The sequence below is a fragment of the Pleurodeles waltl genome, chromosome 4_2 (assembly GCF_031143425.1).
Source record: "Pleurodeles waltl isolate 20211129_DDA chromosome 4_2, aPleWal1.hap1.20221129, whole genome shotgun sequence".
NCBI classification, from domain to species: domain Eukaryota; kingdom Metazoa; phylum Chordata; class Amphibia; order Caudata; family Salamandridae; genus Pleurodeles; species Pleurodeles waltl.
In genome coordinates, this window is record NC_090443.1 from 374,077,817 (window position 1) to 374,099,961 (window position 22,145).

Consider the following 22,145-nt stretch of genomic DNA (forward strand, 5'->3'; position numbering starts at 1 on the left):
GGTGCTCAGTGATTCTTTATGGGAGTTGGACCTCGTGACAAACAGGCTGCAGGCTCTGGAAAGGAAGCCAGTCAAAGACAACAAGCAGGTAAGTAGTAAACTTGGGGTACTCGAGGATGTGACTTCACCTTTGGTCCTCTTCTCCTGTGCACAGGGCCGGTGGATGCATGGATGTCTTTAGGCATCGGGGTTTCATGTCCGTGAGTACTCGCGGTCAGGGGGTCCTCCGTTTTGAGGCTGTAGGCATTGTAAGGGAGTTCGGTAGGGATGGACCTGAGCTCTTAGCAGGTGGGGTGATGTTGTTGGCATTGATGATCCACCTCAGCCGGGGTCAAGGGTCACAGGTGCAGTGGTTGCTGGAGGTGTTGGACTTTCACTACAAGCCAGTGGAAGAGGGAACCTGCGTGCAGAGGCTGCAGGCGTCTCCAGGAGTCCAAGATGGGCGAGACCACACTGGGCTTGGTCTCTGGTCAGCTGGGGACCAGTGTTGGCACAGTTACTTCTAGGGTTCAGGGGTGACACCTAAATACTCAATTTAGGGGCATTACAGGGAGTGCCAGGCGGTAGCCAATGGGCTGGCCACGTTCAGGGTGACTACACCTACAACTACACCCTTCTTATGACCACTTCCACTAGGATGTGGGCATAACCCTAACCCTAGTGGCTTAATTACCACTCAGAAAAACTAAACATGACAAAAGAAAACCAACACCTTGGAGAAACACAGAATTTAAAAAGATAAAGCAACAAATCAGAAAGTTGCAGCGGACCTGGCTCAAAACAAACAACAGTCAAGACAAACTGCAGCTACACAAACTTAACAGGATATACAAATCATCAATCAAAAAAGCTAAAAAAAGATACTACTCAGACAGAATTCTAAATGCTCAATCTACAACCAAGGAATTTTATAAAATTCTCAATGAATTTCAAAAACCTACATGCATGGAAGGAAGTCATCCCACCACTCAAGATTTCACAAACAAATTGGCAACTCACTACACAACCAAGGCAGACACATTGGACTCCTATTTAAAACAGAAGAAAACCATCAGCACCAACCCCTTTACTAAAATACCCTTTAAGAATAAACCATCCCAACCTCTACAGTCCTTCAAACAAATATCCCAGGATGAATTTATGGATTTGGTCAAAGCAAGCAGACCTTCTGGTTGCCCTTCTGACCCTTGCCCACCACAAATCTTCAAGAACATCCTGCTATCTACTTCTGCTGCCACACCTGTAAGAAGAATCATCAACAACTCTTTAACTTCAGGAACTTTTCCTACAGACCTGAAAAAGGCATACATACGACCATTATTAAAGAAAACAAACCTAGACCCGCAAGACCCCAACAACTACAGACCTATCACAAATGGACCTTTCCTGGGCAAATTGATAGAAAGAGCAGCATTCGCCCAGATGTCACAATTCATTGAAGACAATTCTATACTTTCAGACTTCCAAACTGGATTCCGCCCAGGAAGAAGCACATGGCAATCTGGGACGATCTTAAAAACACAGTTGACCGAAATGGAGTTGCTGCACTACTTCTCTTGGACCTCTCAGCTGCCTTTGATACGGTTGACCATGACACCCTAACTCAAAGACTCCACGAAGCCGGCAAACAAGGGATTGCTCTCGACTGGATTACTTCCTATCTCCAAAAAAGAGCGAATATCATCCACTCACCCCCCTTCTCATCCGAACCCTACCTCACAAAAACAGGGGTCCCCCAAGGGTCAATCATCTCACCTTTGCTTTTTAACATCTGCATGATATCTTTACCAGAACTGATCAATGATTTCCATCTCACATGCTACAACTATGCAGATGACACACAAATACTACTTCAATTAGAAGAGCTCAAAAACATTGAAAACTCACAAATCTTCAGTTGCCTCAGAGCCGTTGATCTGTGGATGACCTGGAGCCATCTCAAACTAAATACCTCCAAAACAGAAATACTCATATGTGGTGACTGGAAAAATTATGACCCTCTGTGCGTCTGGCCTGACTATCTCGGACCACCTCCTCAATTATCCAAGGAAGTTAAAAACCTAGGAATCACCATGGATTCCAAGCTAACTATGAATGCCCAAGTAGACAAATTAGCACGCACAAGTTTCATCACCTTAAAGACTTTACGACGCATCTTCCCCCACCTCGGATTTCCACACAAGGTGCAAGCTACTATCTCACTTGTATTATCCAAACTGGATTATGCCAATAGCCTCTACCATGGATCATCTCTATCTGTTATGAAAAAACTACAACGTATCCAGAATTCCGCAGCCAGGCTACTACTACATATAAAGCCGCAAGCCCACATCTCCCCTGCCTTGAGAGCACTACACTGGTTACCCGTTGCCAGAAGATGCACTTTCAAGCTGCTTTGTATCACCCACAAAGCTATACATGGAACAGGACCGCTTTTTATCAGAAAGAAAATTACCAAATACATCCAACAAAGAACCCTCCGCTCAAGACTGGCACCTCGCCTTAGAACACCACCATACAAGAAAAAGACTGTAGGTGGTACATCCTTCTCCGTCCAAGCAGCCAAACTATGGAATTCATTACCCCCAACTATAAGAGCCACAGATAACTTTCTTGTTTTCAGAAAACTACTCAAGAGTTGTCTCTTTCCTTCATACCCACCTTTTTCAAACAACTATGAACTGCATATGCCTATGTGGATAAATATTTTTTCAGATTATATGTATATTTCTATTTATTTATAGTTTCTTTGGAAAATATGTATTTCTATTTATTTATAGTTTCTTTGGAAAATATGTATTGCTACTGTCATAACAATAAAATACACACACACACTTTTAAACCTGTCTGACTAAGTATTTTTTACCCATGATTCTAATTATGTATTGTATGTGCATATGTGTGTGTATTCATGTGTGTGTGTGTATAAATATATATATATATGTGTATGTATGTGTATATGTTGTTTCTGTGCTTGGCATGTTTGTGGATCATTGCATGGCTCCTGGTTTTTGGGTTGTTATACTAGATATCTATGAATTTCTGCTCTCATTTTATCACACTTATCTACTCCTCACTCTTATGTCATGTCTCTATCAAACTATCCTCCATTCTCAATCTGACTCATCCCAAATCCCTTCGACCACTTTCATCTCCTAAATATCTCTGCCTAAGCTCTTCCCTCCACCTCCACATCTAACTCACCAAACCTCACTCTACCTCTGTGACCTCCCACACAACCCACCTAAATTCCCCCTCATTCATCTCACCCTGCTACTATGCTCTCCCTAACCCTTCCACATGCTCTTCCCCCTCCGCCCCCCTTTATTCATCCCAAGCCTTTGGACTGAGTAAATGAAGGATATACTCCCAATTAACACTTCTGGATTTCTTTCCTCCTCCACCCCTCCATTACTCCAGTCAATCTAACTAACAAACTCTCATATCCGCGGCTCAAATTAACTCATAATAATACTAAAAACTGTACTCATTATTAAATGATACTAATCCATCACTAATTCTTGTTGGGTTCCGGAGTAGCGTGCTACTCATCGAAAAGCACTTCGAGGCCTCGTCAGGGGTAGTAAGCGCTATATAAATACGATTACAATACAATACAATACAATACAATTCCTTCCAAGCAAGATGGAGGAATTTTAAAAGTAGTGTCCACTTCATCTTGTCCACCTTAGGGGTGGGACTGGCATGAAGTGGGCTTTCTCCTAATTTAACTAATTTTCCCGCTTGTGCTGCTACCAAAAGTGGGGTCAGGACAGGGAGGTAGGTCATTTCCGCCAATTGGAGAGACCTGGGTCGCATTATAAAGCATGCAAGGCCTTTGAAGCTCCCCGCCCTGGAATGTCCATCCTGTCTGGGAGAGGAGGTCACACCTCCGCCCAGTGCAGGTCTTTGTCTCAGTCCCCCAAGGCTCTCAACTATTGGAGGGGTGGGGGGCAGAAATGCATCTGTGGTGGCTGAACTGGTCAGGACCAGTCAGTCAACACACCAGTAGTTGGTAGGTTTTCAGGGGGCACCTCTAAGGTGCCCTCTGGATGCATTTTTTAAAATAAATACATCACTGGGGTCAGTGAGGGTTTATTATTATGAGATGTTCGATACCAAACATCCCAGGATTCAGAGAAGCCATCATAAAGTTGGGGAACTCGTAATGACCAGTGTCCAGCACATGCATTTAAACTGGCTTCCCTGTGCACTTACTATGTCTCAGAATCGCCAGACATAGCAGGGGCATATCTGCTCATGAATCTATGCCCTCACATGTGCCTGGATGCAACCTGCCTTAGGGGTGACTAACACCTGGTACATGCAGCGATAGGGGACCTGGCACACAGGGTAGGTTGTGTTTTCAATTTATCCTGCACCAACACAAGCAGTCTGCAATGGCAGCACTGTGTGGGTTTGGTGAGGAGTCTCTGGGGGTGGCACAACTGGTGCTGCAGCCCTCAGAGACCTTCCTTAGTACCCTGGGCCCTAGGTACCAGGGGTTCCATTTACTAGGGACTTACAGTGGTAGCTGAAGAGTTTTCCGATTGTTCAAAACAACTGTGCAGTTTTGGGCAAAGAGATCTTGCACTCGAGACCTGGTTAGCAGGGACATTGTGCACCAACAGTCAAAGCCACATCACAAACCAGGCAAAAAAGTCAGGGCTAACCATATCAAAAAGGGTGCTTTCCTACATGCATCTATTGATTTAGTACATTGATTTGGTTGTTGTTGGACCTGGCCCTTTTTGCAGGGTTATCCCCAAATGTATTGCCTTCTTCCTATTTTTTATGACCTGTTTGCGTGGACTTTAGGACTCTGGGCACTTTATCACTGCTAACCAGTGCTAAAATGCATATGCACTCTGCCAAAACTGTAATTGGTTGCTCCATGATTGGCATATATGATATGATATAAGTCACTATATGTGCCCAGGGCCTGTAAATCAATAGCTACTAGTGGGCCTGTAGCACTCATTGTGCACGAGTAGCCCTGTAAACATGTCTGTGTGGGAAGTTTTATACTGCAATTTGCCAGCCCAAACCTTCCCTTTTATTACATGTAAGTCACCCCTAATGTAAGCCCAAGGAAGCCCAATGGGCAGAGTACAGTGTTTTTAATAGATAGGACACATACTGTTGTGGTTTACATGTCCTGATAGGGTAATACTGGTAAATTTGTTATTCACTATTGCAAGGCCTATATCTCACACAGGATAACATGGGGATTGCCTTGAAATATCTTTTGGATTAATTTTCCATTAGTTATTTATTGAGTTTGGGGTCTCTGAACTCACAATTTAAGAATAAATCTTTTGGTGAATTTTTTTTTTTTTTTTTTATTGTACGTTTGAGAATGCCTTGCCTCTGCCTGTCTGGAATGTGACTTCTCTTTGAAGTTTGCCTACTTCAAAGACAGAAATGGGTATACGTACTGGACCTCTGATACCACAAAGTTAGAACACATCTGTACAGAGGACATTCTGCCAGGAAGAAGAGCTTGATGCTGTAGGAGGGATTGCCACTCTGCCTGTTGCTTTGTTATTACTGGCCTGTTGCTTCTGTCCTGGGAGTGAAAGGACTGGACTTTGCTTTCTACATCCTGCTTTCCGAGGTTGTCCAAGGACTTGAACTGCGCTTTCCTCCTGTTAAGAAGTCCCAGGGACATTGAAGACTTCTGCAGAGAGTCCTGACTTGCCAAGTGGTGCCAAATTAGTCTTTGGGCCCTTGGAAGTGTAAGCAGGTGACTTGAAGGATAAAATCATGCACTGTTGCACAGCGGCTGGATAAGCAGCTGGAGGATAGATGCAGCGCCTGGTTTCACCACAGCTCCATCACTGCGTGTATGAATTTTTCAACATAATTTCTCATCAACCCCATACCGCAGTAAGGAACCGAGGCTGCGTGTCAGGAAATCAATGCATCGCCTTTCCTGCGAGGAAAGAACCGACACATCCCACCCCTGCACAGTAAGGAATCGACGCATCGCTTTCTTTTTTGAGGCCTCATCTCCCCTGCGGCCCGCATCAGCTTTGTTTTTGAAGCAATCTAGGTACTTAGCGCTAAAAAGACACAAACATTGATTCCTATAAATAAAACTCATTTAAACCTTTAAAAAGTGATATATTTACTTTTGTATGTTCGATTTTTGTAATTTTGGTCCCTTTTTACTCAGATAAATATTAGCTACTTTTCTGAACTGGTGTGGAGTACTTTTGTTGTGTTTTTACTGTGTGCCAGCATAAATACTTTACACATTACATCCGAGGAAAGACTGAATGCTCGTGCCAAGCTACCAAAAGGGTAAGCATGGGTGATCTTAGCTGTGTGGCTCCTTTACCTAGAGTAGAGTGAGGGTCTATACTTGGACAAAGTGCAAACCACTGCCAACCAGAAACCCTATTTGTAACAGTGGTATAGAGAAAAGAGACAGAGAAAAAGAAGAGTCTTTAATCTTTGAACTCACATGCACTTCCTAGTGCTCATTAAAGCGCATCAAGACGGTATTTTGGGCGAGAAGGCAGGTGAATGGTCTTACAGCCTCAATTTAAGCAAGCAACAAGCTCAATCAACTGTCTTACCTTTGCGTTTGGAAACAAATCATTTTTTGAGATGTTCTTTGCCTCCGAGCCCGAAAAAACTTGTTGTCGAATCAAGGCCACAATCTCGTTGGTGGGCTGCGTTGGAAATGTTAAAGACATTTTTGCAGACCTGAAAGCAAATAACAGTTCTTGAGGTAGAAGCAAACAATTCCCAGATATGCAGAACTTTAGTACTGTAAAATGAAAAAGCCAATTACTTGTAACAATAGTTCTACAGCAAACAAAACAGGCTTAGGCTTTTACCATCCACAAAGATGGACTTTGCTCTAAATATTTTAAAGCATATTCATCCAAATAAAAACAAAAATCTCAGAGTTTTCTGAATGATTATATGGACATCTCAAAGTTTTACACCACTGGAAGTGAGGAACCTACAATGCTTGGGTCCAACAGAGCCATTTTAATCTACATGTACAACCTGTATCTCCATAATATTGCAAAATATGCCTGGCCACCTATGAATCTTTGGAGAATGTGTCTGCTAGAAATCACATCTGCTTTGACAAGAGGTTCTTCCCAGATTCTTAATCACATATAGGAATACAAAGCATCACACAAAGTTTGGGGCCACAATAGAAAAAGGACAGATTGCCTTGAAATACAGAACAACAGCGGGGATCTGTTCTAGTACCTAAAACCAAACAATGTGGGCAACATTTTTAAATGGATAACCATGCATTCAAAGATGTGGAATTCCTGTCTCCCAACACCTGTGACACACTGTTTGGGGTCAAGGGCAACACGTTTTCATGTTTATTTTGTCCTTGGGACAAGAAGGCCCAACCCCTGCAGCACAAACCCTTTGGCTGTCAGTTTGCAGAGAAGGGAACTGTGTGCAGTTGAGATAATGTGTGTCCATGTTAATGCTGTTTGAACTTGTATTTATGGTTCAGTAATGAAAAGCCTTCATTGACAGAGGTCCCGGTACAAAAAATAAAATAAAAAAAGTGTACAAACATGTTTGAAAAGTTTAACAATATGAGGCTCAGTATAATGCTCCCAGAATGCTCTCAGATTAAATGCATATTTTTGCAGAAGCTTATAAGCAAAATTGATGATTCTTTGCTTTCAAAATAAAATGTGGAGAAACAAATGTAAGTCAGAAAAAAACGTTTCGCTACTATGAAATTGTAGGTGGTGTTTTTTTGAAGCGTCATTTGGTAAAATGTGTTGATGCATGCTAGTATTACTAAAAAATATCAGTGTAACCATTTTTAACAAGATTATGGGAAGCATGAAAATAAACAAGCACTGGTAAAGCCAACCGATCCAACATTTCTGTGAGTCTTTTGGTATTGTCAATGTGTGTCTTGTTTAGACATGGCTTTTGTAACACTTTATTGTTGTGGGAGCTGCCAGGCACTCAACATTGTAGCAAAGACTGGCAAAAAGAAAAAAACTTTGTCTCAAAAAACACACATTGCCACCAGTGGTGCAACAAAGGCCCTGCAGCTCCCCTCCAGATCCCCCTCAGCACAGCATCTGCCCTGAGTGAGTCTGAGGAAGGGCTTTCCATGTTCTTTGCAGGGGAGTGGGGGGGGGGTCGGGTCTGCAGTTTCATTATGCCACTGTTAGCCACACAAGTTGCTGGCACTGAACAAAACTACTTTGTGTGCCAATATACTCCCTGTGGAAGAGCAGAATGTGATCACTCACAGTAAAACCAGGCGATCGATAGAGAGAAATAGAAGTTTAATAAAAAACAAAATGTCTTTATTAACCCAGACCTAATTAGGGAGACAGTTCTTAAAGCAAGTCACAAAAGTGCACCCATGGTATATATCTTTGAATTAGTGGCTTTTATTAATCCACAAGAACTTACAGAAGTAGACCAGGAACTTGTACTCCTTGAAAACATTTGTGAACTGTATTTTAGCATTAGCAAATATGCATGTGTAGATTTGCTCATGTGAAAAATCTATTGAGCATCTTACAAGTTCACTTTCCCTCCAACCACTTTTTTCCCCAACCCTGGAAGAACTTATACTTCTGCCACTGTCAGGAGTAAATTTCCAACCATTCTCATTATGGGAAAAGATTAGAGAAGAGCTGGTGAAAATCCTTAAAACATCTACATTAGTAGGTTTGCAGACTCAAAAGCATTCCAGCCCTGAACTATTGCTTACTGCTTCCTTCAGCCTCAGTATGTAGCTCTGCTGGAAGGTGACAAAATAAGGAAATTATTATAGTAGAGATTGAAATTGCAATTATTCAAGCCTCACTGTAGTAGTAGCCCTGGCATAATCAGAGAGGCTATTATCAGAGCTCTTACATAATGAGATTGCTGCCATAATTTGTCGCCGCACCACATGGCACCAAAGGGACAAGTAGATTTTTTTGTACAGGATTTAAGATTTGAGAAGCAACCTGTCCCACTGACAAGTACATATGGTATTAAATTCCACACCCCTGAATGTATACAACTGCTCTCCTATTTCATAGTTTCCTCCTAAAAGTGCATACCTTAAAAACATATTCTCTTGGCTGGCTATTATTCACTTCTGCACTCAAGAAAGTGTTCTAGGTAGACCTAAAGGAAAAATAAACTTGCTGCAACAATTTTATACATGGTGTAAATGACATGGAACTGTCATGTTGGCAAAGAACCCTGCACATATTTGTTGGATTCCTTTTAGCCTTATCTGTTTTGATTTCTGGTGTCACATATGAAGCCCTCCCTGATCTCTTCCGGTTTCCTACTTGCAGTACCTTTAGAGAATCCACAGCCCTCCTATTAAATACATACCTGATTAGCAACCGCCATTTAGCGATAATTACTAATAAAAAAATGCTATCAGTCCAAAAAGGTTTGTTAACCATTATATAGCCTCAATAAGCAGGGGCACTGGCTACTTTATTACAGATTAGTAAATTATAAGTAAAATGGATTTAGCAGTAGGAAGCATTGTCTGGAGGAATGGTGTAATGGAAAATGATAGGGTCAGATGATAACAATACTAGATAAGCAGATGCCCACGACCCAGGCTCCCCACCATAACCTTTCCTTCACATAGCCATTCATTGTGATTTGTTTGTGAGTAAAGACTCAAAATTAAAATGCATAATGTGTTTTTGTCAGCTGTATAAGTAGGCACAACCCTGGGCAGCAAACTGCCCCCCCACCACACACTTTTTTCATTGAATTGTTCAACACATACAGTGAAACCATTCATGAAATGGATTTTTTATAATATATATATATATATATATACACACACACACACACACACAAACACACACAAAATCTTGTCATGTATGGTTACTCTCAGATAGAAGTTGCAAATATAAAATCAAACCCTTTGATTTCTCACTTATGAATGGGTAGGAAGGACAGGTTGAAGGAAAAGAGGGAGATAGCAGGAGGGTGGGATCCACCATGGGGACGATACTGGAGCCTCTGTGACAGCTGGGAGGCATGATCTCCACTATAGGCTCCATATGTAGGATCCATAAAGGCAATCTGTGTGTGTGTGATGTAATGCTCATTGAGTGCCCCCAGAGGAGTAAGGAGTTTGATCCCAGAGGGGATTCAGCTGATGCTGTTTCGGGTGCTCAATGTTATGACAAGGTTCACAGTATAGGGATGCCAGGGGCACTCTATATGTTTATACCAACCTCGACAGAGCATTAGCCCACTGGTGTATATGCAGGTCTGGTAGGGGGTAGATGTGTTACTGGGCGAAAGAAGTGGGGATTGGGACTCCGCTGACGAGGAATCAGCTGACATATCGAGGAGTGGACCTATCATTTGGGAGAGGACCACTTCCAAGCTCTTGGTCATGGGGCGATGACGCAGGCCCCTGGTGTCCTATCTGTGCAGTGCTGTTGTTTCAACTTTTATCCATCAGGTGAATGGGCTCAGCTAAAGAGCCAAGTATGGTGGGGTTGGTACTGTCCAGCGCATTGTGATCATTTGTTTGTCCAGCATAAGAGCCACGTCTTGGAAACGCGCTGCAACCCTGTGTGCGCATGGTCTCGTGTATACGCCCAGGGCTCCTGCCTCCCACAATGAAATGCCTGCTATTGCCCTATCTCGTTAGAGCTGGGACCGTACAGTACTCCAGTAAGTCTCAAGATGTCTGTAACTGTGGTCAATCCCATATTATATGTCAGGTCCACCTCAGCATGGCACTTCTAGTGCCGGTGTTTGAAGCTCTAGGAAATATGGGAAGGGGAGAGGTATGACCTGTGAAGGATGTAGAATTGGATCAGTTTCAGGTGGATGTTGCAGGAAACCATCCACATGTCAATCAATCAATCAATCAAGAATTTATAAAGCACGCTATGTACCCAACAGGGTTTCGAGGCGCTGAGGCCTTTTCCCGCTTTTTTATCATGAAGTGCCTGCAGAAGTCGGTCTCCCATGTGTCTCGCAGGGGTTGCAGCAATGCCTGCGTATGGGTGATTAGAGCCTTGGTGATCCAGCTAATTAGTGTATGTCCATTGCCCATAGTGTGTAATGTTTGTATGAGTTAGTGGGTGACCTCTTCTGTCACCTGAGTTACCCAGATGTCCCCCAAAGCACTCTTTAAGGAGGCATAAAGAAGGTCTTGGCCTTCAGTCAATATTCCGAAAGTCATTAATTGTCCATTCTGATATAGATCTCCCAACACTCAATAGCCTGGCATCCTCCCATGTGTGTAGTTCTCAGCTAGAGAGGTGGCCCCTCCGATTGGGGGAATCCAGGCAGTGGAACCACTGGGGTAAGGATTATAAGAGTAGGAGTCTGGTGAGATGAATCGCTTACACACAACAGGAGAGCACCCGACCTGCAGGAGAAGAGGTGAGCGTCGGGTGGTCAGGCATTGTGGTGTAAAACTTGGAGGACAGCCTCAGAGGACAGAGGTGGCTAACTGACCCTGTGTTCTCCAGAACCTAGCCCACCAACCAGTATGAGAGCTGCTGTAATTGGGCAGCCAGGTAATAGTATTTGAAGTTAGAGTCCCCAAGACCCCCTGATCTGAGGGTAGTCGAAGCTTGTACAGGGCTACTTGTCTACGGGCAACAAAAAGCCTTTGGCTGCCAGTTTACAGTACCACATTATGAATCTGTGAAAGAAGATAGTCTGCCCCTAAGGTAAGAGTTGCATCCATTGGAATAAGAACATTTTGCTAATCTGCAGTTTAAATACCATTTCTCAAGGCATCATTTAATAAAACATGTGGCATGCATTAAAAATAAATACATCAGTGTAACCATCACAAGCAACAAGTAAATAAATTAGAGGAACAATTATAAATGAAAATTACAAATGAGCACTCACACATAAATGTCCTTGCATTTGTGCAGAATTACCACTTCAGAATCTCACAAGAGTTTACACAAGCCTGGAAATTGTCCTACTTGCAAACGTTTGTGACTTCACTTTACATCTGTGCAAATATACACATGGATATTATATAATGCACACATTTGCTACACAATTACAATTTCATTTTCCCTATATCCCTTCTTCCTCGCATTCCACAAAAATGTTTACTCCTACCCTTTTGAGGAGGAAATGTTCAAGCTTTTCCAGTGGGGACAGAGATTGGACAGGAGTTGGTAAGTACCTTTGTGAGGACAAAAATATTTCCTGCGAGATAAACAGGCACGTACCCCTGCCGTCAGTGCCCAAATGCAAAGCATCATTATAACAGAGCCTAGAAAGACACCACTACTCCACAAGCATAACTGAAGCAGACTGGCAAACTAAAGAACTCCACAAAATTCAAGCAGAATTCCCTAATCGAGAGTTTGAAAACACAGAAATATGACAATCACAATATTTGTGTGACAACATTTCCAATAAAATAATCTCAAAAATTAAAAAGGTTCAAAATTACCTTAAGGTGAATGTGGTCAATTCTACAACCTAGCCATCATAGAAAGAGACAAAAGTAATCCTACAATAATGCATACTTTCAATATACTGTCACAAAAATATTTCCTCAATATTATCATTGCAGCCAGACTATCAAGATCACCTTCATAACCAGCACCGCCAAAAATATTTCATGATATCCTTCACACAACCAGTGCAGGAGAGGCAGGAGAGGCAGCCAGGTGGCTACTCAACAAGTCCCTGGAACTATGTTTGTTCCTACCTGAGCTGAAAACCTCCTATGTTAGGTTTCTCCTCAAGAAACAAAACCTCGACCTATCCAAACCAGCAAACTACAGGCCCATAACAAATGGACTATTCTTACGAAAAATGTATGAAAGAGCAGTGTTCACTCAACTCTCGAACTGTACAAAACATATTGCCTTAATATCAGACTAACAGTCTGACTTCAGAACAGGCCACGTTATCAGAAGAGGTCTGGTCCCTCAGGAGCAAAAGCTCTCACACACCCAGAAGGGAGTCATGCTTAACCATAGCGCATGCTCCTCTTCGGGCAAGCCCTATGATCAGGAAGCAGAGCGCCGGTAGGTTGATCGCTGGATGCCACTCTGCGTTCCTCACGCTAAGTAGCGTTTGCACTTCCTTCACTCAAGGGGAAACTATTGAATACCCAAATGGGGTCAGTTCCATAATATCAACAAGGTAGTAATCTTCCACCAAGTTGTGGTGATTTGTGATTAGTAATTATTGGAAACACATAAGTTTAGATGGCAAACACTGTGTAGATTAGAACGATTTGTCCTGAAGAATATCCATATCAGTATTAACTTGGAACAGCAGGAAACATGTTGACCCGCTGAGCTATCGAAAATCATTGCCTCTCTAGATAGCGACCATTCTTTTAATTAGACAGGTAAACTCATCTATAAAAATTCCTTTGAGGACCACTTAGCCTATTTTATCCTGCACATTCCTTCACACTCACAACTTTGTATCTCCAATCTACACCATTAGCCACACACCCCTTCTTCACATACAACATTTTACATAAAAGATCTTCGGCAAAGAGCCTCCTAGCGGGTGCCTGTCGGGCACTGCAGCACCGACCCTACGAGGAGGATGCCTTATGATGAAAAATGACACCCTTCTGGGTGTGTGAAGGTTCTTGCTCCCAAGGGACCAGACCTCTTCTGGTACCTCAGACTTGAACCATACCTATTCCATTCTTTATCTTTTCTTCAAAAGGAACTGCATACCCTTGTTGTGATATTTAGCCTAGTTAGGAACATGTATGCTGGACCTATAAGCACTCCTGGTCCCTTCTTTTTGTAGATGGTTTAGAATAGGCTTAGGCACAGGGTCGGCAATCACATCCATGAAGGATGATCAAAAACTCGAAGTTGCTCTGTTGCTTCTGGATTTTATCAGCTGCATTTCACATGACTACCAGACATGCAGCTAGAAAGACGTTGTTATCTTGGAGTCTGTGAAACTGCTCTAAAATAAATTGCTTATCTCAGAGACAAAGTGTTGCTTAACTTTCACATCAGCTCATCACACACCACACAGTGGCATCCCTCAGGGATCCATCATATGCCCTCTTTTATTCACCTTCTACCTAACCTAACCCCGTTATCATATCTGATTAAACAGTTCAATTTCACGTGTTACAACTGCACAGATGACAATAAAATATTTTTTTAAATTGATGGCCTAGAAGATCCCTACAATTGAAAACATGATGCCCATCTTTGTGCCATAAACACATGGATGATCAAAAAGCATCTAAAGCTTAATACCACAAAGATAATGACCTCTGGACAATAGTAAAAATATCAGCCCACTGCCCTATATGGCCCCTCCAACAACATCAAGAGAGGTCAAAAAGATAGAGGTAACCATGGATTCAAACCTATTCTTAATACCACATTAACAACATCACAAGGAATGCCTTCAATACAATGAAAACACAATGTCACATCTTCTTATATCTTGGAAACCCACAGAAAGTGCAAGCCATCTTCACATTCAAAAATCTCCAAGCTTGACTATGCCAACAGCCTGTTCCTTGTTTCACCCGCAGTGATCACACACAAAATACAACAAATCCAAAACACTGCTGCAAGAACTCTTCTTCATCTTCACCCAAAAGAACACATGACTTCAGTCTTCCAATCACTCCTCTTGCTACCTATGGCTAGAAGGGAAAAGTTCAAGCTACTCTGCATTCTCCAGAGTCTCCCAAACAAATGGACATCTATTCCTACAAGATAAATTCAAGAAACATAAACAAAACAGGACACAGCACTCCAGGCTTGTACCACTTATCATACCACTCACCATAAAAAATGTCCAAAGGAGGGACTGCTTTTTCACTGCTTAGTCAGTACAAGCTGCCAAGATTTCAAACTCACTGCCGACCAGCATTCGAAACATCCAAGCTCAATCTTCAGCTTACAACCCATATATTAGAATCAACCCAACCAGCAAACTACTTTCGATATGCAGGTAAGCTAAAAATGGCTGACCAACGATTTGCCAGGGTATTATCGAATTACGTAGCTACACATATAACATTTCTAACCCAGAATAATACTAAGAACATAATACTCAGCAGTTAGCAGCCAATTATAAAGTAATGTTCTTACATTCACATAAGGCATAACTGCTACAAGGATTGTCCATCACCAGTACTGTACAGCCAATAAACCAGCCATCACTAACTATGCAGGCACGGAATAACAGAAGAGATCTGTAACACACTGCTGGACAATTGCAAGACTTAAATCTAGAACACCACTGCAGGTTTCAGGTATCTATACTCTATGGCAGCTTCTTTACATCTCACAATTACACTGTGATATGGGAAGATAGTAACAATGCCCATCCCACCAGCTTTCTCCTCTTCTGTGTCTAACCACTCCAGCTCAGGACCACAAATGTACAAAAAACTTCTGACTGGACAACACAGTGCAGTAACCACCTAAGAAGACTATAATAAGAAGAAATACCATAAATAGACCTACACAGCTGTTCAAAGCTGCCAGCAAACTACAAACCATAAAACTGTGTGTCTGTCTCTCACACCTCATTAACCACGATAATGCTATGTGCTGCATCCCATAACACAATATCACTTCTATGGTCCTCACTCACAACATGGAAACACTTCCCACATCGGATCACAAAAAAAGATAACACCCTTCCAATTGCACACCCTATATGGCATAGCTTGCTGCCCAAGTGGGTAAGCGCTTCAGTGCCCCTACAAAGTTGTAGTTAGAGCTAAATAAATACTGCAATACAGTACAATAAAACCGGTATCCTGTTTTACTTTGGCCCTGGTGTCATGCTTACTAAGCAAGTCTACGCTTTTTTTTTGACAATGCAAGGTCAAGGACCTGTTCTTGGACCCGGAGGTGCGCAACTAGCATGCCCAACCATTCCCCCCACCTCGTGGTAGGGAGAGGTTTCTGTCCATGGGTGGAGCACTTTAAGCTGTATAGTGATTTTGATTTTATAGTGTGATTCCTTTGGGAGTGAGTGCATTCTACTAACTCCTCCTGTAGTTCCCCTATGAAATGAAACCTGGAATCGTGCATTGACATCCTGAGTGCATGTTGAGTAAGTATGTGCAGCACACTTATAGCAGGTCTCTGCTGTTGTTTTTATTTAGGTTTAAGTACTGGACCAATGAGATTCAGTTTGAATGCCCATAGTTTTGTTTGGGACACAATGGTGGATGAGGACAACTTCCTCAAGACAGTGGAAGTGTATTGGGCAATTAATGTGGCTGGAGGGTGAAGAGAGACACTGAACTGAGGCAGATGGAGACAAGGCTGCCCTTAGAAATTCCATGAAGTCCTTGAAAGAAGAGGACCGCTAATTAATTGTTCCTGGAGAATACAATAAAGTGATGGGTGAATTGTTTGAATTAATCTCAGCCACTGGTAACTAAGCATGCCAAAGCCCAGTCCTTTGTTATTTTGCACACCATGCCACCACAGTTTGGACCTAGCCTTATGCAAATCAGCCTTGATCCTGCATCCATGGGAACAGCCCAGCCCGAACTGCTAGGTCAGGTCCTCCCTGAACTGGGACACAAGGCAGCTAGGACCTGCCTGAACAACTGCCAGTGATTTAGATTAATTCAAGCATCCTATACATCATCTTGTTTTTGATGCCTTAAGTGTGACTGGTATGCCTAAACGTGGTCCTGTGCTCACTGTGCCACTGGAACCACGCCGCTATATCTGTCCTGACGCCAGTCCTGGTTTGCAGGTGTTTCCATTCAGGGAAGGCCTGGACTGGCAGTTCAGACAGAACTGTGACCAGTTTACCTAGTGTGGAAACATGGCACTCTTTGATGCATGCACGAGTAGCTGTTCTTCAGCACATGTGCAGTAAAGTGGCCCTGCCTGGTAGCGAAACAACTGCTCCTGTCAAGTTCACTGTACAGCAATTGCACTAGAAGGGCAGTTTCCAATACATGAACTTAATGTATACGTGCTCAACGGCGGTGGTTTGGCTTGGAGTTTGGTGCACAGAGACCAATATCTGCGATAAAGAGCAAAACATAAGAAAATGTTGTGGATTTGTTGTTCATGGCGACAGAGTCCTGGAGCAGAGTGGAATGTCTGTTGAGAAATGTCTGAGACTACTTTAACTAGGGAAGTTGCTGCTCGCTTACACCAATGAAAACAACTGATTGCACAGATGACATGGAGAGTAGTGATCCAAGTTGGCGGATGGCAAGTGAGGGCAAACTTCTGACAGTCACTGTCAAAGGTGGCTGAAAGTAAGTAAATGGGTAGGCTGGGTCTCCCCAGTCTTTGTGGAGACTAAAGGAAAGTAAACTTCAAGACTCGCTAGCAGAGTAAAAGAAATCCTCCTAGGAGTGATTTCTGCAGCGTTAGTTCAAGAGTAAGATTTAAATTAGTACACAATGGCCCGTATTTATACTCCGTTTGCGCCGAATTAGCGTCGTTTTATTCAACGCAAATTCGGCGCAAAACTAACGCCATATTTATACTTTGGCGTTAGACGCGTCTAGCGCCAAAGTATGGGCAAAGAGCGTCATTTTTTAGCGTGAACGCCTTCCTTGCGTTAATGAGATGCAAGGAAGGCGTTCCCGTCTAAAAAAATGACGGCGACGCAAATGCGTCGTATTTATACTCCCTGGCAAAAATCACGCCCGGGAGGTGGCGGGTCAAAAAAACCCGCATTTGCGCCTGAATTTAACGCCTGGGTCAGGGTAGGCGTTAAGGGACCTGTGGGCTCAGAATGAGCCCACAGGTGCCCTCCCCTGCCCCCAGGGACCCCCCCTGCCACCCCTGCCCACCCCAGGAGGACACCCAAGGATGGAGGGACCCATCCCAGTGAAGTACAGGTAAGTATAATTTTTTTTATTTTTTTTGTGGCATAGGGGGGCCTTATTTGTGCCCCCCTACATGCCACTATGCCCAATGACCATGCCCAGGGGACACAAGTCCCCTGGGCATGGCCATTGGGCAAGGGGGCATGACTCCTGTCTTTACTAAGACAGGAGTCATGAAATGGCGTCTGGGCGTCGAAAAAATGGCGCAAATCGGGTTATGACGATTTTTTAGCGTCAACCTGACTTGCGCCATTTTAAGACGCCCTAACGTCATTTTTTCCCAACGCCGGCGCTGCCTGGTCTACGTGGTTTTTTTCCACGCACACCAGGCAGCGCCGGTCTGATTGCGCCGTCTAACGCCATTCCATAAATACGGCGCCCGCATGGCGCTTCAGAATGGCGTTAGACGGCGCAAAATATTTTTACGCTAAACTGCGTTAGCGCAGTTTAGCGTCAAAAAGTATAAATATGGGCCAATGTATCTTAAGCCACTGCCTTAATGTAAACATGAGATGACAGTCTAAATACTAAAAGCACTTTCAACTATTTTACATACTAGCAGTCACACTGACAGATTACTAATCAGATACTAGCATCCTCAATTTACCCACAACATCCCCACATTGTGTAGCAGTCACACAATACCTGACGACCTCTTACACCTGTTACAGACCAATTCTCTAGGCAAACCTAAAAAGGCTTGTTATGTATGGATGCAAGCTAGTCTGGCGGCACTCCCAACGTTATGCGACAGTCGCAGCTCAGAAGAGACGCACAGCCCAAGTCAACAAATCTGGATTGTATTTTCAGTCACAAATGAAGCCAGACCCATCAGCATTGCCCATATTTCAGTTTCGAAAATCTTTCCACACTAGAACTATCAGGAAGTGTTGTGACATGGGTCCGGTTTTGCAGCTACGTCTAATCCATGGAAAACCAAAGGCACCGGCAAAACTGTTAATGGCACAATTAAACTGGATTACTAAGAATCACGCCTGTGGTGTATGTTTGCACTATTGTCGTGGCGACTACCGTTACTAGATTCCCTGTCCGTACTCTGTTGTCATTAACTGCACCCCAGTGCATACCATCGGCTACACACATTTCCCACAGTTACCTGAACAGGCGTTTTCTGCTATCCTAATATGACAGCTTCAAACAGCGGTTACAGGACGAGGTTTTTTTTTTTTTTTTTTTTTTTTTTTTTTTTTTTTTAAACAGAAATTGGCGCCTTTAGTAAACATCGAGAGTGGACTATGCTGCTCTGGTCTCCGATTGCTAATGCGTAGCGGCCATGTTGGAACACACCAACGTGTTCACTCAATATGCCTCGGTGGTAGGAATATCGACTGCTGACTTTTCAAAACCTAAGTAACAAATGTTTGTTCGCAATTATATTTGATCAGTTCTTCATTAGCTATGCAATACTCACTCTTACGTCTCTTTTCTTTCATAATTTGCTCTTGGTAAGTTGTGTTCTTCCACACAGTTCTACGTTTATTATTAATATTTTTTAAGAATTATAAGTCATACTTTTTGAAGTTCGTATTTAGTTTCGGGACATATTAAATCTGATAATTAAAATAGTACCAGAAACACTGTGGGCTTGATTTATTCCACCTAGTTTTTCTGGCAGAGCTTTCTCGATAATTCTTTTCTCTCTGTTTACTGGACCTTCGGGTCGACTCCTGCAAGTGGATAAGCGTCTAAAAATTATGACGGGATCACTTGCTAACAATATAGACGAGGAAAGTGGGAGCTTCTAAAAAAACATAATCAGGAGAATATATTTCCGTCATTGACTTGTATTGAAAGGTAGGCAGTTTCAGACAGGAAACAGCCAAAGTAAAGCCATTTTGGCTATAAAAATACGAAATTTCCTAGCTATCGTGAAGGAAAGTTTCAATTCTATTAAGGACACGGAGGCGAGGATTATGCAGATCTTTCTTCACTTTTAATTAAACAGCAAGTTCAAAGTAAAACAAAACATGAACAAAAAAACTACAAGTTCCATGAGCCCGCCGCCATGGTAACGAGTATCCAATGAGGTGCGCTCCTTCACGTTGGTATAAGTATCCCGAAATGCGTCACACTTCCTCGACTTCACTGCGGAAGGAATCCTGGTAGAGTCAATTGGTCGTAGTCTCGGAACCTACCAAAAAAGGTATAATTAGATGCAAATCCGATAAAACATAGATACATACTGACTGCAATAAAGTCATGAACCTTAAAATACCACTAAATAGAATGTGATCACCTCTGAATCAAGTACAACATGATGTATTTAGAACATGATCAAAAGGACAACAAATAAATGCACAAACTCAAGTATACTACCTTGTTACGGAGGTAGATGCAATCGGGAGGGGACATACCAGCGTAGAGTATGTGGGTGGGATAATCCTCGCCTCCGTGTCCTTAATAGAATTGAAACTTTCCTTCACGATAGCTAGGAAATTTCGTATTCTATCACAGGACCGGAGGCGAGGATTATGCAAGTTTAAAGCTTACTCACCACAAGTGCGGCTGCTTCATGAATTGGTTTAAAGTAAAACTTTTTAAAAGTAGACTCTGAAGACCAATCAGCAGCATGCATGATGTCCTCCAATCTGCCCCCCACCTGTATGGCTTTGGAAGCCATAGCTCCCCGAGTAGAATGGGCGCCAAAAACTTGAACATCTATTCCTGCCTCAGAGAGAATCCATCGAATCCATCTGGCAATGGAAGGGGAAGAAACCGCCTTAAACGGTTTCCTTATGGAAATTAATAACTGCTCGACTCCTGGAGGTCTGCAAGAACTGGTCACTTCCTCATAGACTTTGAGACATCGAACCACACATAGCTTCGGGGAGTCAGGAAAAGCGGGATAGGATACTGACCTGGTATTAGACTTTGTCCTCCTTGCAATAGTAAACGTGACTCCCTCAGGAGTAAAGATACGAGCGGAAATATCCAATGCTCTGACATCGGACACTCGCTTACAGGAAATGAGGCAGAGAAGCACGGCCAATTTGGCTGACAATTCCTTTAGTGACAAATATTGGTTGTCCCGCCAAGAGGACAAGAGAGTAAGAACTAAGTTCACGTCCCAGAGTTCCGAATATCTGGGCTGCGGAGGTCTGGAGAGTCTAATACCCTTAAGAAGTTTACAAATCCAGGGATGCTCCCCGACCGGGAGATTGTTAAGGGGCGGGTGGCCCGCCGAGATGGCCGAACGAAAAGAATTGATAGTGCGATACGCTAAGCCAGAGTCCCCTAATTCTGCAAGGAAATTGATGATGTCGGTAACACTGGCCCCCATGGGATCGCAGTGTTTGCCCACACACCAGCGAGACCATCTGTTCCATGCAGATCTATATCGTTTGCATGTACCCGGGGCCCAGGCCTGTGCGATGAAGTCATTAGCCTCCTGCGAAAGTCGGTTGTCTTGCCAACGATGCCGGAAATTTTCCAAGCTATGAGGGAAAGATGACCTTGAAGGACCAGAGGGTGATAGGAACCCAACGGATCCAGGAGTATTGAGGGAAAATGCGGGAGGCGAAGAGGACACTCGCACGAGAGTTCCAACAGGGTCGGGAACCACGGCTGTGACCTCCACCAGGGGGTTATCAGAACCACCGTCGCCTCTTGGCGGCGAACCTGAGCCGCAACCCGCGGGATGAGGAGAAATGGGGGAAAAGCATAACCCTGAAGGGTATCCCAATGCTGGAGAAACGCATCTACTGCCGCCACTCCCGGATCCGGTCGCCAGCTGAAGTATAGGGGAAGTTGAGCGTTCCAACGAGACGCAAAGAGATCCACTGAACAGGGACCCCAGCGATCCATGATCGGCTGAAAGACCGAGCGATGTAGTCGCCAATCGCTGGGATCCTGGAGAAACCGAGAATTCCAGTCTGCCCCCACATTCTGGACTCCCGGAAGATACTCTGCTGTGACTGAGATTTGGTGTTGAAGGCAAAAATGCCAAAGATTCATCGCCAGTTCCGCTAGGGCTCTTGATCTTGTTCCCCCTAAGCGATTTATGTAATGTACCGCTGATACGTTGTCCATCCGTAGTAGAACAACACATGAGATTTTGTCTCTCGTGAGAGATTTGATCGCAAAAGATCCCGCCAGGAGTTCCAGGCAGTTGATATGCATGGTTAGTTCCTGCGGGGTCCAGCGTCCCCCGAACGATATGTCTCCGCAACGAGCCCCCCATCCCTGGCGACTGGCGTCTGATTCGATCACCAGATCCGGGGCTGCACCAAAAATGGCTCTGCCATTCCATGCCTCCATGTGGTCCAGCCACCAAAACAACTCCGTCCTTGCCTCTGGAGACAGGGAGATCAATTCGGAG

At 43.5% G+C, this 22,145-nt stretch overlaps 1 protein-coding gene across 1 annotated transcript in view; it reads right to left on the reverse strand.

Moving 5' to 3' along the window:
• Nucleotides 1-19,012, reverse strand: part of NUF2 (NUF2 component of NDC80 kinetochore complex) — a 218,344-nt gene extending 199,332 nt beyond the window's left edge. The window contains exons 1-2 of the mRNA XM_069231491.1: nt 18,924-19,012; nt 6,585-6,714 (exon numbers count right to left, since the gene is read on the reverse strand). Of these exons, the coding sequence (XP_069087592.1) occupies nt 6,585-6,704 (120 nt within the window). The 5' untranslated portion in view covers nt 6,705-6,714; nt 18,924-19,012. The remainder of the gene's footprint in view (nt 1-6,584; nt 6,715-18,923) is intronic.
• Between the last annotated feature and the right edge of the window lie 3,133 nt (nt 19,013-22,145).